Source organism: Cibotium barometz, chromosome 62, assembly GCF_041138505.1.
Source record: "Cibotium barometz isolate CiBa-2024 chromosome 62, ASM4113850v1, whole genome shotgun sequence".
NCBI lineage: Eukaryota > Viridiplantae > Streptophyta > Polypodiopsida > Cyatheales > Cibotiaceae > Cibotium > Cibotium barometz.
The window spans coordinates 3,319,419-3,340,155 of record NC_141107.1 but is presented as its reverse complement, the minus strand read 5'-3'; the positions used below and the strand labels follow the sequence as shown (position 1 = coordinate 3,340,155).

The following is a 20,737-nucleotide window of genomic DNA, read 5'->3' as shown; positions in this document are numbered from 1 at the left end:
GAGGGTAGGGGAGCCAACTCGGCCTCCCATTAATGCACCTCCTGAAATGCGTGTGACAAGATCTTTGGAGGGGTTTGGTGAGGCTGGTAATAGGGGACCCACACCAATTTTTGATGCATGTGGACCATCTTTCCAAAGAGAGGAACAATTCCCACTGAGAGTGAGAGGCCGTAGGCCCTATGATGAGTATTCAAGACAAGTAAGGCCATCAACTCTTCAGAAACTGGTAAAGAAGTATGAAGGGTCGGGAGATCCATACGACCATGTAGTAGCATTTAGGCAAGCAGTTCGAGCTGAGCAAGTGGTTGATAAGCATACTCAAATTGAAGGATTTGGACTCACTCTTGAGGGAAAAGCCCTGGCTTGGTTTCAGGCATTAGAGGCTTCAGACAAATCTTCTTTACGAGTTTTGGAAGAGAGATTCATTGCTGCTTTTTCCTTGATGGGAATTCAACATGACACGGTAGCACACATCTACTCTTTCAAGCAAGGCGAGAATGAGAGTGTTAGAGACTGTGTAAATAGAATGAAGCAGTACATTAATCGTTGCCCAGAGGATGAGAAGCCCGCCCAAAGTCGATTAATTTCTCTCTTCTTAAAACGACTCAAAAATTCAACACTGCATACACATCTCTATGCGAAGAAGCATACAAATTTCAATGAGTGTTGCCATGATGCTATGGATTTCACCAATAACTTCAAATTCCAAGATGGTTCTGGCCCAGAGGTGAAACCTAGAGATCAGTGGGGTGATGACCAAAGTTCAGGGTCTAGTGCGCTAGTAAATCCAGACCAGATAGCTAACCTAGTACTAAGGAGATTGGGACAGACCTATCGTCCACCCATGCAGCCACAACAACAGCAACAGAGAGTGAGGAGTGTACTTCCTACAGGTCCTTATCTTTGTGGAGCATGTGGCGGTAACCATAAAACAGAGGAATGTAATACCTTTTCTCCTCTAGTCACAAACCAACCCACAAAAAAGTGGTGCCAAGCCTGTGCTTGGAACTTTACCCATACCACACAGGAATGTACTCGCATTGCGAGAATGAGACAGGAACGTGAGCAGCCAAGGAGTGGAGTGGCTCCACAAATGTATCAACAGTATACTAATTTTGAATGTAAGCCACCGATGGCACAAGAGCAAGCACGACCTGTTCTTGGTGCTCAACCTCCTGCTCCACGGACTGCTCCTATGAGGGTTGTTGACTACGACAATTCAAATATGTGTAGAGACTTGGTAAACCCAGGCTATGAGGAGGAGGAATACACATCATATTCATCCAAAGAAAATATCTTTGAAAGCCCCGCGTACCCAAACCAAGCACTGGAGACTCAACCAGGGGAACAAAACTCTTTGATGTTGCTAGGCGGCTACCAACCTAGGACTCCAAGCCCCTCAGGTCAATGGCAGCCAAGGAAAGTAGAGGCCAAACCAATGGGCCCCTGTTATGAGTGCAAAGAACCCCATTGGGCTCGTGATTGTCCACATCGCTCAAGGCAAGCGTCTCGATCCAATACAACGGTACAACAGTTTCCACCAATTGAAAGATATTGTCTAGGGTGTTGTGTAGAACACTTCCCAAAAGATTGTGTGCTGAAACCACATGAGGAAGGCACCTCTCAACCAAAGGTCTCACTCAACCTTGTAGGCGCAGTTCCATCACCACCTTCATCTGAGAATGAGGATGTCGTGCCACTTAGAGTCATGACTAGATCACAGACACGAAACGTCGAAATACAAACTGATGAGACACCTCGAACTAGGGATGCAAAGACAAATCTAGTGGACAAGACCCTACAATCCAATAGAAAAAAGACCACTAGGAGGAAGAAGAACCGAAACAAGCGAACTAAAAGTGCATCCACTAGTTCTCAAGAAGCCTCTAAACAAAACATGAGGGATAAAACTTTTACATCCCAAGAAGTGCATGAGGAACATCAACCTCAAACTGAGCCTAGTGCTAAACAAGATGAGGCTAGTACGATCGAGGATAGTTCTGGGGGTTTTGTTTTTGTGGATAAAGTGAATGAGACTCTAGATGCCATCATTGATGCTCATAGAAGTTGCATTGCAGCTTTATCTGAGCTACCCAAGAAGCTTCAAGAATACCCAAACCCTTGTGAGGAGAAGATCAATCTAGCTGTACATCAGCAACTCATTAGGGAAGCTTAGTCAATACTTGAGGGACCACCACCACCTATTCCTCGGGGCCCGACCTCTCTTAAGCCAACATTAGAAAAAACCATACCAGAAGTGTCATCAAGTCGGGAAATGAAAAGTGAGCTCATTTCACAAGCTCATAGCGAAAGGTCTGCACCAATTGACACCCAATTGAAAGGAGGTAATCTGCCACCACCTAGCCTTGTCTTCCCATGCAATGATGAAGTTATTGATGCTAATGAGGACATGGCAAATGAGATGTGGGCCGCAGTTCATGAGAAAGTTAATGAGAACATGTCTTCTATTAGTTCGCCTCCATTCTCTGAGGTGGATTTTACCAGGGGCACGGAAAACAACTTTAGACGCCCAAGCATCCAGGAGGAAGTTCAAACAATTGTTTCTCCTAGAAGTAAGCATACAATGAAAACCTTACCATCATATCTGGGAGAATATGAGAACTGTTCTCAAACTTGAGGATACCCTCCATGCATAAAAGGTTGACAAAGGAGAAGGATATGAGTATGGTGCAAGCTACTTTGTCAGCACAAGTGGCTTGTACCTTACCTTTGCTTGATTTGATAAAAATTCGACCTGAGTTGTGGAATGATATTGCCACATGTTTGTCAGAGCAGGTATTGCTACAAAAGTGTCACCATGAGTGTACTATACACCCCGAGACAAAACATGTAATGCCAGTTCCTATCAACAAAGTAGGAAAATTTTGTGAGGACGATCAGGGAAATGCTACCCTCCCATTAGAAGTGCGAAAAGTAGCTTCAACTGCAATACTTGATAGTGGTGCAGGAGTGGGCATTGTGACAAGGTCCATTTGGGAAAAATGGGGCAAACCGGCTATTAGGAGTACAAGGATGCGCTTGCAGCTAGCAGATGGAAGCTTAGAACATCCCCTTGGGCTACTTGAGAACATATTGGTCACCACATGTGGGATTGAATATGAGCACACCTTTGCAGTAGTGGATTTTGGAAAACATCCAAACTATGAAGTGATATTGGGTAGACCATTCATGCGACAATTTCAAATGATTCAAGATTGGGGATACAATTATTTGTACCTCCGACATGATTCTGTCATCACAAGGGTCAACCTAAGGAATCACTCATATCGTGATGTAACAAGGTCTCCAATAGATGAGTTTGATTCTGCTTCATCTGAGGGCTCAAGAGTTACATTGTCAGATGGGCGAGAAGATCTATGGATGTGTGGAGCCTCATGTAGGGGTTTCAACACTGAGAGACTTAAGGGTAATCGAAGTGTATCATACGAGGCATAATGTAAGATTCCTCCCCCAACCCCTTTTTGATGTCTAGTATCTTCCCCTGTAATCAACCCTCTTCAGAAATATAAAGACCCTGTTGCTAACTATTTTAGCCTAGAGAGAGAAAAATTATTCTAGAGAGAGAATATTCAGATTTTGAATATTTTTGGATAGAAAAATATCTCTTATAATTCAGATGAGTTCCCCTGAAACAGAAATTCAAAAAGAATTTTCCAATGTGCAATTGGAATTAATTGGAAATAGGTATAAAGAACCTTAGTCTAAGGGTCTAGATTTCCAGAAATCTTTAGACTATGGTCCAATTAAGGTTCCTATGGACCAATAGCATCAATCCATGTGTAGGGAGGAGATAAATCCAACTTGTAAAAAGAAAATACCCAAAAATGAGTAAATGCTCACATGAGGTGAAGAGTTGAAAATGTACAAGGATTATTAGTAAAAAACTATGAGCAATATTAAAAATATGACATATGTAAGGAAGGGGAATTCTTTAAAGGAGGTGCATATTTCACATAAGATGAAGAGTTGAAAATGTACAAGGACTATTAGTAAAAAACTATGAGCAATATTAAAAATATGACATATGTAAGGAAGGGGAATTCTTTAAAGGAGGTGCATATTTCACATAAGATGAAGAGTTGAAAATGTACAAGGATTATTAGTAAAAAACTATGAGCAATATTAAAAATATGACATATGTAAGGAAGGGGAATTCTTTAAAGGAGGTGCATATTTCACATAAGATGAAGAGTTGAAAATGTACAAGGATTATTAGTAAAAAAACTATGAGCAATATTAAAATGATTCCATTATGACACATCTGTAAGGAAGAGGAGTTCTTTAAAGGAGGTGCATATTTTACATGCTTGAATGAGTTTTAAACTCATAAAAATTGAGATATTTCATCTCTCCTCTCTCCTCATTCAAGTCTAGTTCCAAAAAGTTAGCTTAACTGATCTAAAAATGGTCAAATATTGACCAAACTGATTTAGAAAATTCTAGAATCAGTTTGTTTGGTTAGGAGCTCAATTTTTCCTATAAATAGAAGCCTCCCCCTTGTTGAAAAAGGGATAGTGTTTATGCATCGTTACTCTACTCCACCTAAGCCAAGAACTGTGAATTCATTTAATAATTCACTAGTTTTTGGAGCTTCCCTCTTTCTTCAATCCCTATTAGTGGCTCCATCAACATACTTAACCAATTGATTGGTTGGGGGCCTCTACCGTGAACAAAGAATCAAGCAAGTTGTAAGGTAATTAGTGAATATTGATCTTTCTATAATTTCTCAATGTTTCTCTCTTCTCAACCCCTCTCAAGCTTGAGAAGTTTAATTGGTATGGTTTTTTTTTAATGCTATTGAAGTTTGAATAGTAGTGAAGAGTTACATAATGCTATTGAAGTTAATTTTCATTTATGTTTAAATTCTAATGATTTTTATGTAAATTCTCTCTCTCACTCAAGAAATGGTCATACTCATGAACCGTTCTCAATCCAAATCAAGCTTTTCATAAAGCTTTTCCTTAACCCAAGATTAAGCTATGCTTGAGGCCAAATTAATGGCTTTTTTCTATGCTTTTAGTTTATGTATATTAATGATTCAATCCATTATGGATTGATAATCCAATTAGAGATCATTTTAATTATTTTCTTAATGATAAGCTTTATCCCTTAGAAAAATTGTCATAGCAGCGGAGCTATGGCAAAATTTTTATAAAAATTATGCATAAAATAATTTCATTCAAAGCATAAAAAGAGGACTTCCTACCATATTCTAGGAATTATCATCCTAGATTAATTGAAAGAATTTCATTACAATCATGGAGAAATTTAATTTTAATATTATGCATAATGGATAAATTTTTATATCAAAAGTGTTATTTTTACCATTTTTATTTCATGCATAGAAGTATGCATAATGGATAAATTTTTATATCAAAAGTGTTATTTTTACCATTTTTATTTCATGCATAGAAGTATACATAATAGATAAATTTTTATATCAAAAGTGTTATTTTTATCATTTTTAATTTTCATGCATAGAAGTATGCATAAAGGAAAATTTTTATATCAAAAGTGTTACTTTTATCATTTTTAATTTTCATGCATAGAAGTATGCATAAAGGAAAAATTTTTATATCAAAAGTGTTACTTTTATCATTTTTAATTTTCATGCATAGAAGTATGCATAAAAGAAATTTTTTTTTATATCAAAAGTGTTACTTTTATCATTTTTAATTTTCATGCATAGAAGTATGCATAAAAGAAATTTTTTTTATATCAAAAGTGTTACTTTTATCATTTTTAATTTTCATGCATAGAAGTATGCATAAAAGTTGATTATTTTATTATAAAAGTGTGACTTTTATCATAATTGAATTTCATGCATAGAAGTATGCATAAAAGTTGATTATTTTATTATAAAAGTGTGACTTTTATCATAATTGAATTTCATGCATAGAGGTATGCATAAAAGTTGATTATTTTATTGTAAGAGTGTTACTTTTATCATATTAGATTTCATGCATATAGGTATGCATAAAAGATATTCTTTTTACACTAAAAGTGTGATTTTTCATCATAAATGGATTTTATGCATAAGAGAATTTTTTTTATTCTAAAAGTGTAATTCCTACCAAATTGAATTTATGCATAAGAAGATGCATAAAAGATTGATTTTTTAATTCAAAAGTGTCATTCTCATCTAAAATAAATTTATGCATAGAAAAATGCATAAAAGATTGAAATTTAATTCAAAAGTGTCATTTTCATTTAAAATGAATTTATGCATAGGAAGATGCATAAAAGATTGATTTTTACTTCGAAAGTATTAATCTCCTTAAATAGAATTTATGCATAAATAAATGTGTAAAGAAATCTTATATCAAATGTAAGAAATCTCTTGTATTCTATAAATAGATAAGAGATGTGATAGGATGTGATAAGAGGTGTGTTAAGAGGTGATAAGATGCTTATGAAATAAGTTACGAGGTGATAAGATGAATTAAAATGTGTATGGGGGGATGAGGTAAGAAGTGTATGTGATAAGATAAGATGTATATGGGTTGTGATAGGGCGAGAATGGATGTGAAGTAAAAGATTAGATGTGAAGGTATATGAGGTTATATAAATGGGAATATGGAAATGGATGTATGTATGTGGATGTGTGAATGTAGATGTGGATGTAGGAACGTGAAAATGGATATATACATGAAGATGTATATGCATAGATGTGAATGTGGATGTAGATGTGGATGTATAGATGTGAATGGATGTGGATGTATAGATGTGAATGGGAATGTGGATGTGGATGTGGATGTATGTGAATGGGAATGTGGATGTGGATGTATGTGAATGTAGATGTAGATGTGGATGTATAGATGTGAATGGATGTGATGTATAGATGTGAATGGGAATGTGGATGTGGATGTATGTGAATGTGGATGTAGATGTGGATGTATAGATGTGAATGTGGAATGTGGATGTGGATGTATGTATGTATGTGGATGTAGATGTGGATGTATAGATGTGAATGGAAATGGGGATGTGGATGTATGTGAATGTGAATGTAGATGTGGAAGTATGTGAATGTGAATGGATGTGGATGTATAGATGTGAATGGGAATGTGGATGTGGATGTATGTGAATGTGGATGTAGATGTGGATGTATAGATGTGAATGTGGAATGTGGATGTGGATGTATGTATGTATGTGGATGTAGATGTGGATGTATAGATGTGAATGCGAATGTGGATGTGGATGTATGTGAATGTGGATGTAGATGTGAATGTATAGATGTGAATGTGGAATGTGGATGTGGATGGATGTATGTATGTGGATGTAGATGTGGATGTATAGATGTGAATGGGAATGTGGATGTAGATGTATGTATGTATGTGGATGTGGATGTATGAATGAGGACGTGATAGTGGATGTATGCATGTGGGTGTGGATGTATGGATGTGGATATGGATGTGTATGTATGAATGTGGATACGGGATGTGGATGTATAAATGAGGATGTGAAAATGGAGGTAAGCATGTAGATGTGGATGTATGGATGTGAATGTGGATGTGGATGTGGATATGGATGTGAATATATGATATGTGATGTGAAGGAATCTGAAGTGAAGAGATGGAAAATGATGTGATTGGATGAGTATATATATAAATGGAATGTGGAATAAGTAATGTGGATTAATGAGGGATAATGTGGAAAAATGAGAGTTAATATAGAAACTGTATTTGTAAACTATTGTAAATGCTGTTTGTAAATGGCTGTTTTATGTCAAGAATGCTGGGGAAGCATTTTGACCGTCTTGTGATTAAGGTCATGGTTAAAGTTGCAACTGCTGACGGAGAGTCAATGGAGGACGTCTCGCGTAGCAAGGTCGGCCGAGGTCTTGACCAGCCTCGGTTCGATTAAAATGGTGAGCTTCCGGTACGGTGGATGAGGGACCAAGGAAGCGGCCTATGAGTGAAGCGCTAGGTCACCTGCGAAGGATCCTAGAGGGTGCTGACCATACGGTGCTCGGGCTCTGGGTCGCCTAGGATACCCACGCGTGCGTCGAGGAAGATATTGGAACAAGGAGTAAGAGTTGTTTTGTGAAAACGGGCATGGATCTGGTTGATTGACCTTGCTGGTCTTCAATGGATGAGTCCATGGCTCTTTATATGGATCTGTTGGTTGATCTTGCTGATCTTCAACGAGAGTCCATCTTGATTTTTATAAGTGATTATATTGCCGAGTATTATGGGCTAGGAACTATTGAAAAGGCCCCTGTGTGGACAGGTGGTGAGCGTTCTAGTTGCCAATGATGCCATAGATACTCTGATGAAGGAATGATGGGAAATTATGAATCAACTGGATAAATTGGAAGATTGTGATCAGTGGTACTATGGTTTCATTAAAGGATTGTTTTAAAGTTAGCTAATGCTAAGAAAAAGGCAATTTTCATATTGGGTGTGTAAGTGGTGTGGCTAGTTTTATGTTTGCATGAATTTCCGGCTAGGGGGCCTTGGAACTCTTTTCCTTGGTACCCGGGACAAAACCTAACCAAATTCCAAATTGGATCCCATCACTACAGTGGTTGGGCGGTTGGCTAACCCATGGGATCGGATGGGGTTAGGCTGGACTGATGGATCCGTAAATCGAGACTCAAACTTTTGTTTTTACGATAGAAAAAAAAATAAAAATCCCGGACAGTAACTGTTCTATGGATAGGAATCAACGGCTGTGCCTCTTGAATGGGGAAAAAAGCATTGATCCCAATGATCCAAGTGCAAGTTTCTTCCTTGATTTGACCAAGTACCGTTAAAGGTGCAGTCAGATCAGTTGATCCGTAATGATCTTGACTACGTTAGAGTAAAGAGTTATCCTGGTGGAATTGCCCATGCTTTTCGGGTAAAGGAAGTTTTTCCGGTTTCGGTTTTGGACAAACCGATGGATTAGTCTCTTGTCCGGATATCCGTGGGCGAGGCCCCGAGTGTGAGACCCCTACCCGCACTTGATGTGTTACTTCCGCTGCCAGTATCCTGAATCCGTTGCTCGGTGGGAACAGGGATCTCACACATACATTCCACAACCCTTCCCTGAGCATTTAATTGATCCATTAGAATGGAGTCATGTCCTTGCAACATTATCGACATGTGCTTTACCGAAGCCAATTCAATTTTGTGACTTAGATGGATATGATATTATTCCTATACGAGTGGTACAACCACATGCCCTTCTAGATGATTTGTACTATAGAGATACATCCACAACAGCTATGCATGTCGAGGAAGTCTCAGTAGAGGACTTAACACTCGAATCTGCTAATGATGCTGATAAGAAAGATGGATGGGACTCTGATTTTAATAATGATGTGACAATCCCTGAGGAAGAGTTAGGAAAGGCACGCCTACTCTTGAGAGGAAGGGAGGTTCAGGTAGAGATCCCTCGAAGCCGACCTAAACGTAAATGTTGTAAGAGCCATAAGAGAATCAGTAGACAAGATGAGCGGGAACAAGGTGAGAGACTACAAAAAGAAAAGGAGGAGTCTAAGAGTGAAAACTCTCGACCACCACCTCACTTCTCAGGAAAGAATGGATATCTATGCTATGTCCAAGCACAAGACAGTATCAAAGACCAAGTCAAACGATCAGATGGATTCCAAGCAGGGGAAAAGCTAACAACTGTTAGCAAAAATCGTAAAAAAACGAAGAACAAAAAACAAAACTCAAGTCTAAAACCGATTCAAAAAAGAGTGTGGGAAGTGCAAAGACAACGGTTGAACAAAAAAATCCGATGCAAGATGGCAAAGGAGAGCTCAAAACTGCATGGTCTTCAATGAGTGAAGACTCAAGTGGACAAGAACAAGGTCTAAATGTTCCTCCCAATTTCACACAGTACACTCTTCAAGATCGGAAGATTGTTCTTCAACAGCCCATGCGACAAAAACCGAGCATGCCAGGGATTTCATACGATGGTCCAGAAGATGCAAAAAAGATTGATATTGCTAAGCCAGGAGAAGAGCCTCGCTATGTGTGACTTGTCCTTAGATGAGGAGAAGTTATTAATTCAAACAATAAAGGAGTATCGCGATGTTTTTGCTTGGAGTTATAAAGACCTCAAAGGAGTTGATCCAAGCATATGTCAGCATACAATACCATTGCGAGAGGATGCAAAACCCTCCAAGCAACGTCCTTATACTTACAATGAAAACTTCGCATGGAAGATAAGGAAAGAAATAGACAAGCTCTTAGAGGCAGAATTTATCTATGAGATTGAACACACTGAATGGGTCTCCCCTATTGTAGTGGTGCCCAAGAAAAATGGAAAACTTCGAGTATGTGTAAACCTCAAGAAGGTAAATGCAGCTACTGTGCATGATCATTACCCACTTCCAATCACGGATCATGTTCTGGAACGAGTTGCAGGGAAAAAGGCATATAGTTTCTTGGATGGATTCTCCGGGTACAATCAAGTGTCAATTGATCCAAAGGATCAACACAAGACAGCCTTTGCTACTGAAGATGGCATCTTTGCCTATCGTGTTATGCCATTTGGTCTAACAAATGCACCAGCGGTTAATGAGTCATGTATTCAAGGAGTACCTTAGGCAATTTCTTGAGATCTTCATGGATGATTTATGTGTTCACTCACAAGAGCGTGATGATCATATAGAACACTTGAGACTTGTGTTTCAAAAGTGTCAACTTTATCGTATATGCTTGAACCCTGACAAGTGCAAATTCATGGTAAGACAAGGGAAAATTTTGGGCCATATTGTTTCTCGCAATGGGATTTCAATAGATATGGATAAAATTGATGTCATTGTCTCATTACCTCGGCCTATCAACCCTAAAGGGGTACAAACATTCATGGGACATTGTGGCTATTACCGTAGATTCATCTACATGTATGCTGTCCTAGCCAGACCATTATATGCTCTTCTTGTAAAGTTTAATTGGACTGATGAGTGTGAGGAATCCTTTGAAAAGTTGAAGCAAGCATTAGTGACTGCACCCATCTTACGGGCACCAGATTGGAACCAAATCTTTCATGTCCATATTGATGCTTCAAACTTTGCAATTGGATGTATTTTGGCTCAATCGGGTGAACATAATAAGGATTTCCCAATCTCATATGCTAGTCGACAGTTGAACAATGCTGAGAAAAATTACACCACAATAGAAAGAGAAGGATTGTTCATGATATATGCAGTGAAAAAGTTTCGCCTTACCTTTTGGCAAACAAATTCATATTTTTTGTGGACCATCAAGCATTGCTATATTTGGTGAATAAGCCTTGTGCAACTGGAAGGATAGTAAGGTGGTTTATCATCCTTCTTGAGTTTGATTTTGAAGTTGCAGTTTGAAAAGGAACAACTCATCTAAGGGCAGATCATTTGTCTCGAATCACCTCTGGCGAAGCTCCTGTGGGTGTGGATGATGATATGTTAGATTCAACACTTTTCCTTGTAGAGACAGCTCCTAGATGGTCTGAATCCATTTTAGAAATTTTGACAAGTGGGCAGATACAACTAGCAGGTCCTAATGTGGACCTATGGCGACCATTCAAGTTAATCTCAGGGAGATTATATCGTCAGGGTAATGATGGAGTGTTGAGGCTTATACCTAACCCCGACCAATATGAGGAGATCTTGGAATGGGCACATGCGGGTATCGATGGAATCCATGCATCAGCTACTACTTGTGTGCGACGTATATCTCAAGATGGGCAATGGTGGCCTACCATGCATGCAGATGCTGAAACATTTGTTCGTAACTGTGCTTCATGTAAAATTCAGAAGCCAATTCATAATGTCACATTATTCCAAATTTCAACTACACCAAGTTGGAGTAAGTATATTGTGGACTATCTTCAGCATGGTCATACGGATCAAAAAATTCCTAAACATCGAAAGCATGCTATTAAAATTGAAGCGGCAAACTATATGCTGATAGAGGGCCAACTCTACAAGAGGGGCAAGGATGGCAACTTACGCATGTGTGTATGTGAAGCTGACTATCTGAAAATCTTAACTCAGGCACATGCAGGTGTTGGGGGTGGACACTTTTCGGGCAATACCACAGCTAAGTTGATTAGGTGGTCTGGGCTTTGGTGGCCAACCTTACAAATGGATGCCGAAGAATATGTGAAACGTTGTGACGATTGTCAAAGGACCAAACCTCCCATCACAAAGGACAATATGGCATTGCGGCCTATGTTAAGCACACGTGCTTTTGCAAAATGGGGTATTGATTTTGTCGGTCCCATTAAACCTCCAGCTCGTAACACGCATGCTGAATATATTATAGTCGCAACTGACTATTTGACCAAATGGGTTGAGGCAAAGGCAACAGTCAAAAATGATGCCAGAACCACATCCAAGTTCTTGTATGAGTACGTGTTTACACGCTATGGCTTACCTATTGAGATTGTTAGTGATCAAGGTGTGTGCTTTGTAAATGAAGTCATAGAATTTTTGCTTCAAGAATTTATGGTAATTCACAAGCGTTCTGCACCCTTCATTAGTTGGCCATATCGAATTCATCTCCAGATACCTCAGTTATTTTGACCTCGATATGTCCATGGGTCCAATACCTAAATATTCCCTAGGATTTCTAACTCACCACTTAAGATATTCTTCTGGGAGTCTTAGGTCATGACCTATTCCAAGGTCCAGATCTCGAGACCTCGTCTAGTGGTGGGAATCCAAGAAGGAGGTTGAATTGTTGAAATATTGAAAGCATGTGCAAAAGAGCTATGGAGGCTCAAAGACTACAGCCAACAAAAGATCAAGACCACACCCAAAGAATGGAGCTTTGCTACCATATTAATATCAAACTCACATAGTAACAATAGAGCCTACAACAAAACCACTCGAATTAAGATCTTCCCAAAGTCCTAAGGTAGTAAATCACCATAAGAGTAGATGGGGGCTCTCTAACATGAGTGACGAAGATGAGATTATACTTAGAAATGTTAATTAGAGTGGATGAGAGCTCTCTAACACAAAGATGAGATTATACTTAGCAATGCTAATCATAAACTTAAAGAAAATGGATTAATGCTAAGCATGCATAAACACAAGCAAAACAAGCATAGATGAGACTTGACATAAGTATTCCACAAAGCAATCACAAACTTCTCATTATCAATCAATAGAAGTACATGATTATATAGGCTCGCTAAGAACTCTCCCATGACCTAAGTGATGATACCAAGGGCATGCCACCTATCCCTATCTAGATCTATCCTAGGTTAATTTCTCTTTAGTAGTTGGCATTTAACGAATGGAAACAACCTTAAACTTTATGTCTATATCAAATAATAAAGCCTAATGTCACCTAGACTAATGTGCATATACACACATGGATGCTAGATCACATAGATCTTTCAACACACTCGTACATTTCAAAAAAGGTTCTAGGAGTGAGGGATAGTAACAAACAAGTTTATTACTAAACATTTGCTCAAGTAGAAAGTATTTCTTGACAAGGGGTCTTTTTGATAGACAAATGATATCTTAAAGTCACATTGACAAATTATTACCATTGCAGTGTTAGTATGTTGAAGTCATGGATACCTTGTTAAGTGCATTCTTGGGACTTGATTAATCTCTTTTGATTTGGTGGATTTTATGTCATACATGATTATTTTGATAGAAAATTCTTTCAAGGGCGGTGGATGTCTTGTATGAGTCTTACACCTTGATGTTAAGGGAACACACTCACTCTAAGTGTGAATCTTGTGTATATTTGTGACATCAACTAAGTTTGTAAAAGGGGTCACCCTTGGTTATAAGGTACCATAGGAAATGTTTTAGGGACACACTAGATGGTGCTAGAATCTCGGTGGCATTAAGGATATTAAACAAGGAGGTCATGGATATATCATAATAGCTTTTACCATTTCTTACTAATCACTCTTCTAGTGACTCATGGCCTTGAAACTATCCTTGTACTTGCTACATGGGTATGTATGACAAGGAGAGAGCCATGACCAACATCGCCACTCTTTAGCTTACTAAGTATTACTTACTATATGTGTGGTTGAATGTTTGCTTATTGCCTTGAAGGTCTTTACTAGGGTTTCTGGCATTCAAATCTTCCTTAGATTGGTCTACTATGTGACACTTGGGAAATCCTTTCGTAATCAACTCAAGTTTAACATATTCTATAGAATCTTCAAAATAAGAACACCTATAGAATAACAGTTTAACATCTAATATTCGTTTCATGTTTTTTTCAATGCTAAAATAACATCAAAATTGTCTCAAGAATTTTGAAAACAAACATTTCCATGTAAAAAGATATGATTAAGTCATATCTTTTTACATTTCCATGTAAAAAGATATGATTAAGTTATAGCTCTCATGAAAATTATATTATAGATTAGGAAACCTTTCACAATGCACCCTACCAAATGTCAAAAGAAAATCTATGGAGAATTAAGGACTTGGTTCAACTATTCACACAAAATAGATAGAAAATTAAGTGGAATTGAATCGAACTTGAAACTCATTTTTTATGATAAATTTCTTTATATTCTAAAGTCAATCTAAAAGTTATGCAAGAGGTACAATTGAGTGAACTCTCTATTGTTTCTTGATATTTATGCTAGAGCAGTGGCCTTTCAACTAGATTGGGCTCCAACAACAAGGGATCTAACTTCTCATTGGAGGTTCTTTCCACTTTCGGAGGTTGAACCAACTTTGATGATAAAAATTAGAGGCTTAGACAAAAAGACTTGGGAAAGCATAGAGGAAGCACGTATATGATTCATATATATGGCTTAGCTTGGTGAGGTGCATTAATCTTAGGAGTTAGCATAAGAGATCCACTCTATAATGTTGAGGTATCCCCCTTATGGCACCTGTCTTGTGGCGTAGATCTTGACAAGGGTAAGTGTACAGTTGAATTGCTAATCATCTGGGCTTAAGAGAGAGAGAGAGAGAGAGAGAGAGAGAAGAGAGAGATTGCTCTGTACCTTAGTTACAAGGGGTTTTGAGGCTTATACATGGTGCGTACCCCTTAGGGCGACACTAGGTTGGTGTAATTGCATCTTGAATTCGAGAGCATCAACGGCATCTTTAGACACTTGCCCCAATTCGGCACGCTGATCTAGTGCCTGGCTTGCAGCCAGGTGTTGCTGAATTTCATTGATTGCTGGCATTTTTATCAATCCAGAATCAATGTAAGCGGATTCTACATACACATGCCAGTCACACAAAGAAGTATTAAGCTGAAATCCTTGCAGCATTGTGGGCGATCGGAAATAGAGTATAAAAGCTCACCAGAGTGGGTGCCTAGCCAGAGTATAAGGGCACACACGAGCAGCACCACGGGAATCAGATGCACAGTCTGCTCCGCCTTGAACCTGCTGGCGTGCTTGCAGGTCTTGCTGTTCTCGTAGCAGTCGTGAAAACCCTTGGCGGCGGCGGCGGTGGCGGCGGCAGGAGGAGCGTCCAGGGTCGCCACGCTGATGCTGCGCTGGATGGGCGTCGGGGAGGGGATGGAGGGGGAGAGAGCCGGCCACATGCTGGGCGATGCGTTGACTCCGCCGGGAGAGGCCGTGATTGATAATCCGACATGCTGATGATCAGTACCGTCGTTACCACGAAGGTGCAAGCTCATGCTGTGAGATCTCTGCATACTCGAAACGAGAGAGAGAGAGAGAGAGAGAGAGAGAGAGAGAGAGAGAGAGACTTCTCTTAGCTGCTCAGAATCACACACAAGGGGAGAGATCAGAGAGAGAGAGAGAGAAGCTCAAATTACACACAAGGTAGCTTGGTAGTTACGTCAACTGCTGGAGATTCTTGGAGTACTGGGAGCTCAGCACTTTCCCAAAAGGAAAAATAAAAATGGACACCATCGTTCAGACCTTATCTTTTGGCGCATGCAATGAGCTGGCCCAGCCTAGCCTCGTGCACGACAACTTCCAGCCTGGCATAGACGTGCATTACGTGCATCCCTCTCTTTAAAATACAAACAGATTTTCTCTCTCTCTCTCTCTCTCTCTCTCTCTCTCTCTCTCTCTCTCTCTGCATTTATTTATATAAGAATGTCACATCCATCTTTCTTTTCGGGAGGGTGCATTTGTGCGTGTGTACTGCCACCCGTCATGTAGTCCCGAGGTATCGAACCCGAGTCTTCATCTTAGGCGGGTTTCACAAGCGTCCGGGTGAGTCTTCATCTTAGGCGGGTTTCACAAGCGTTCCCGGACGCTTGTGAAACCCGCCTTAGAACTTGTCAGCTCTATGAACTTAGCTGCACTCCCGTCGGCTAATATCACATCCATCTTATTTAGAGAAGTTTAACTTTGCATTAAGAGAATATAAAACATGGACTTACTTTCACAACCCAAGCTAAAGAGGAAATAAGTGGTTTTCACCGAGCTAAGGGAGTTGAATGGGGTAGGCTTGAAATTTGAAGGCCTATCCTAGACTTGACTTGAAGGCTCAGAAATGACCTTTGACTTGATATAGACATTTTGAAAACCCATTATCCAATAATTTTGCTTCAAATAGCCTTCTTTTCATACCAAATTTTTCAAAAGCTTGGGCTTCCCCTAAAGGTTAAAATGGCCTTCAAATTTACCCTATGTGGGTGGGGTAAAGGAGGGGGGGAATCCTCTATCAATTCACATAAATACTACTCCTCTTGCATGTATACAATATGTAAGTCCCTTAATTAAAACAAAAAACCCTCCATGTTTGAATGTGTTATGTTATATGTATATAATGTGACCACCCCAAGCAAAGAGAGAGAGGTGGGCATATTGGAGGATGAGAGAGATTTGAAAAGTAGAAGCCCCTCTCTATGTATCTCTTTATGCAAATAGAAACAATACTTGAAAATTCCTATTTTACTATAGAGACTTATGCACAAAGTCATATTCAAGGCAAACTTGGTAAGCCAAACACATTTTTTAACACTTTAAATGAAAAAAAATCGTTATATATATGTGTTTTCGTGCAAAAGAGAACATTATATATTGTTTTTGCATGTTTTTTACTATCTAACAACCACTGCCATTATCTATTAGGGCATGCCAAGATGTGTGGATTGAGCTTGGAGGTGAGTTGTGTGCTGGATTATGTTAAAAATGGGTAATCTTTGAAATGTGGGCTTGGTCTTCATGGTATGTGTGACACCTCTTTTTACACTCAAAGTTTATACACACACACACACACCCACACATATATATTGATTCTTGTCATGATCAAATGGCTTAAGTTATTCAAATATCTTTATATGAATATATGGTTATATGTTTGAGAAACCTTAAAAAGTCATAGATAATTTATATCATATATAGAAAAATCAAGTACGATAAAAATATATGTTTTATGTTACAAACATCCAAAAATCAAGTCGACTTTTATGTACAATGTTGTTTTAGAAAATGGCTCACATGGAGTTGTAGTGCATGGAGTTATAGACTAAGGATGCTCTAAAAATTTTAAGTACCAACATCCCTCATAGCCTGAGAGATATGGCCATCACAAGTAACATCACCAAATCTTATACTAGGACAGTCAGGATTGCTAGACACTCACACAACATAATGATTACACATGTTAAATGATGGTTATTAAGTGTTTGGTTGAGATTATGCACGTTACCTTTTTAGCTTATAAGATATTTGATTCTTTGCTCTTGATGGATTTAAGAGATTAAGAGAGAGAGAGAGAGAGAGAGAGAGAGAGAGAGAGAGAGAGAGAGAGAGAGAGAGAGAGAGAGAGAGAGAGAGAGAGAGAGAGAGAGAGAGAGAGAGAGAGAGAGAGAGGAGAATCAAATGATGTTTTTAGTGAGTTACATATTAAGGTAAAGAGGGAGATTTTAGGTTACAAGTTTTAATGATTTACAGGTTAAGATAAAGATGGAGATTGAGATCACAAACCTTCTTAATAAAGGTACCAGTGTGGATGTGAGACAAGTCCTAAAAGTTCTCTATGGAGGTGAAGGTAGACTTGAGATTATTCCTTTATATGAAGATTGTGATTATGATATATCCTCTATGGAGGTTGAAACAGTCTTTGTAGAGATGCAAACGTCAGCATGATAGCTTGGGGTTGGTCGGCTTGGATTAAGTTCATTATAGAGTGTCATGGCTACCCTTATTCAAACTTCTTCATCTTTAAGAACCATGCTCTTGAAGCGATACAATTTCTACTATTCTTGATTCTTTGTTGTTGTTTGATTCTATCTTTTTTTAAAAAACTTGAAAATTGTTATGAATGAGGAAATCTCATGAAATTGAGTGTTATTGTGTAGTTTGTTTATTTGTATAGGTGGATTATTTTATGTTATACACCGTGTAGATACTCATTTGGTGGAGAGCAAGAACTGGAGGATATAGTTTTTTGATCATGCCCCACACTAGCAGGTTCATGTGATCTTCCTCTTTCCTCTTGTGTTCAAGGAGCAGTTAGAGATGGGATGTGGTACAAAAGCTTTATCCATTTCTTTCTAGAGCTCCTTTTTCTAGAAAAAAGGGGGTTTGCCTTAAAGATGGGGTGTGGTACAAAAGCTTTATCCATTGCTTTCTATCGCTCCTTTTTCCAGAAAAAAGGGGATTTGCCTTAGAGATGGGGTGTGGTACAAGCCCACTTACATGGGCATGCCAAGCCTTGGGGAGGCCTTGTTATTTCTTCAATAATAGTAGCATCATTAATGATGTGGTGGCTTTATCCACATTGCTTTCTAGAGCTCCTTTGAGTCTAGAAAAAAGGGGTTTGCCTAAGAGATGAGGTGTGGTACAACCCCACTTACATGGGCATACCAAGACTTGGGGAGGCCTTATTATTCCTTCAATAATATTAGAATCATTAATGGTGCGGTGGCTCCTCTTATGCATGCCATACCCACAAAAAAGGGCACGATTATTGGAGGATGATGATACATATAATGATGATTATGGTTACACCCATGAGAAATCATTATGACTAGTAATTATCATGCTCCTTTTGACTATGGTTGGTAGACATTTTAAAAAATAAAAGATATTGTACATGCTAATTACATATTATGGTGTTCTTTTTTATTGTCTTGCTGGTATAACTTGTAATGTCCTTCCTCTTATGTGGAATCAATGACTAGGATGATGATGATGATGGATAGGCATTTTGCACGCATTAGGAAGGATAAAAAACAACCATCATGTGCCCTTGTGGATGATGAGTGTGAGGAGGGTTTTTTCATATAAGTTACATTCAAACACTTGGTGGACATCAAGGACAATTGTGAGGAGGGTTTTTTCATATAAGTTACATTCAAACACTTGGTGGACATCAAGGATAATTGTGTAGACCTTCCTTTGTTATGTTGTGTTTTATTTTTTGTTACAATCCAAGTATGTAATTCTTCATTAAGTGAACTCAAGAAGTAAGATGGTTTCATAGAGGGATTTGCACATCTTATGAGTTTCGATAACATTAAAGATGTTATGTTTATCCATAATGTGCTACAATGTATGTCAACACAAAGCTTATAGATGTTATGTTTCACGTCCCATGCAATTCTACTATGATGTAATACAATATGTAATGATGAGGAAAAGTGGAGTGTGAAATACTAATAGGACCTTCCAATTACAAAGACAAAGTTTGGAATACTGCACCTAAGAACTTCTGTTTATAAAGATATGCAAAAAATGAATTCTCTATTATATGTATAAATCAATCACATTAGGGGACCTGTCATAGGTATCTATTATATGGGTATCTATTATATGAATAAATTAATCGCGTCAGGGGGCTCAAAGGTCTCAAAAATGGATTTTCTCTTTCTAAAACCTTCTCTCTCTTTGTAAGCTAATATGAAGTAACAATTTTTATATTTAGCATATGCATAGGCCTTGTAGATGGTATGTGTAGATGCCTTGTAGAGGTGGTAAGCCAATAAGAAGTAAAGCATTTTTATGCTTATGGACTTCAAAGGCCACATCATTGCATATGCATAGGCCTTGTATGTAGTATATTAAGTAATGAAAAGGGATTAGAATATCTTGAAATAAGTACCTCTTCTTTGGATCTCTCTCTTCCAAAATAAAAACATATATTTAAAGATAATATCTTAAAGCGTCATACTCTTCTCTTTCATTTCATCACAAAGCTCATATTAATGTTTTGATATTCTTTCTACCTTAAGGTATTTTTATGCTAATGATTTCTTAACATTAATGAAATGTTTGTTGACATTTCATTCTTAAAGAAATAAGTCTAACACTGATTTTTTGTTTACAAATAGGGGAGAAAATGAAGCCACCAAGGTTAGAAAAACTCGAATTACAAAAATATAATATGAAGCCATTATTTTAGTGTGATATTTTAGTGTGAAGAAAGAAGAATTAAGGCCCTCATGCTATGCATAATCATATGCACTTTTTGACTAAAGAAATTTAATGGGTCTTCTAGATGTGCGACATATAGAAATAGGAGAAGAGATATTCAAGCATAGAGAAATAAAAAGCAAAGGAAGTATTCTTTTATAATAGATTATATGTGTTGCCAAACGATTCCTCACCCGGGTCATCTTGAGGACTTGGCTTTAGCAATCAAGAACAATCATCTTGAAGAAGCCTTTCAATCTTAGACACATGCTTTTGTCAAAATCCAAGGTAAGGTGTAGTAATAAGCATCCAACCAGCCCATGTAGCACACAGTCTGCCCAAGACCCCAAGGAAGGGGCACCCACGACGACATAGATTGTCATCGATCCCACGATGACATAGCTCATCCTCAGCATTAACATCCCATTCGGCTAGTACACTTGCGAGAAATTTG

At 38.4% G+C, this 20,737-nt stretch overlaps 1 protein-coding gene across 1 annotated transcript; it reads right to left on the bottom strand.

The window, feature by feature from the left end:
• Nucleotides 1-14,457: 14,457 nt before the first annotated feature.
• Nucleotides 14,458-15,722, bottom strand: LOC147604022 (uncharacterized). The gene is made up of 2 exons (XM_086795229.1): nucleotides 15,245-15,722; nucleotides 14,458-15,155 (listed from the first exon to the last, which is right to left on the bottom strand). Exons 1-2 carry the CDS (start codon nucleotides 15,600-15,602, stop codon nucleotides 14,962-14,964), a joined length of 552 nt encoding a protein of 183 aa, XP_086651355.1. The 5' UTR covers nucleotides 15,603-15,722; the 3' UTR covers nucleotides 14,458-14,961.
• Nucleotides 15,723-20,737: the final 5,015 nt, after the last annotated feature.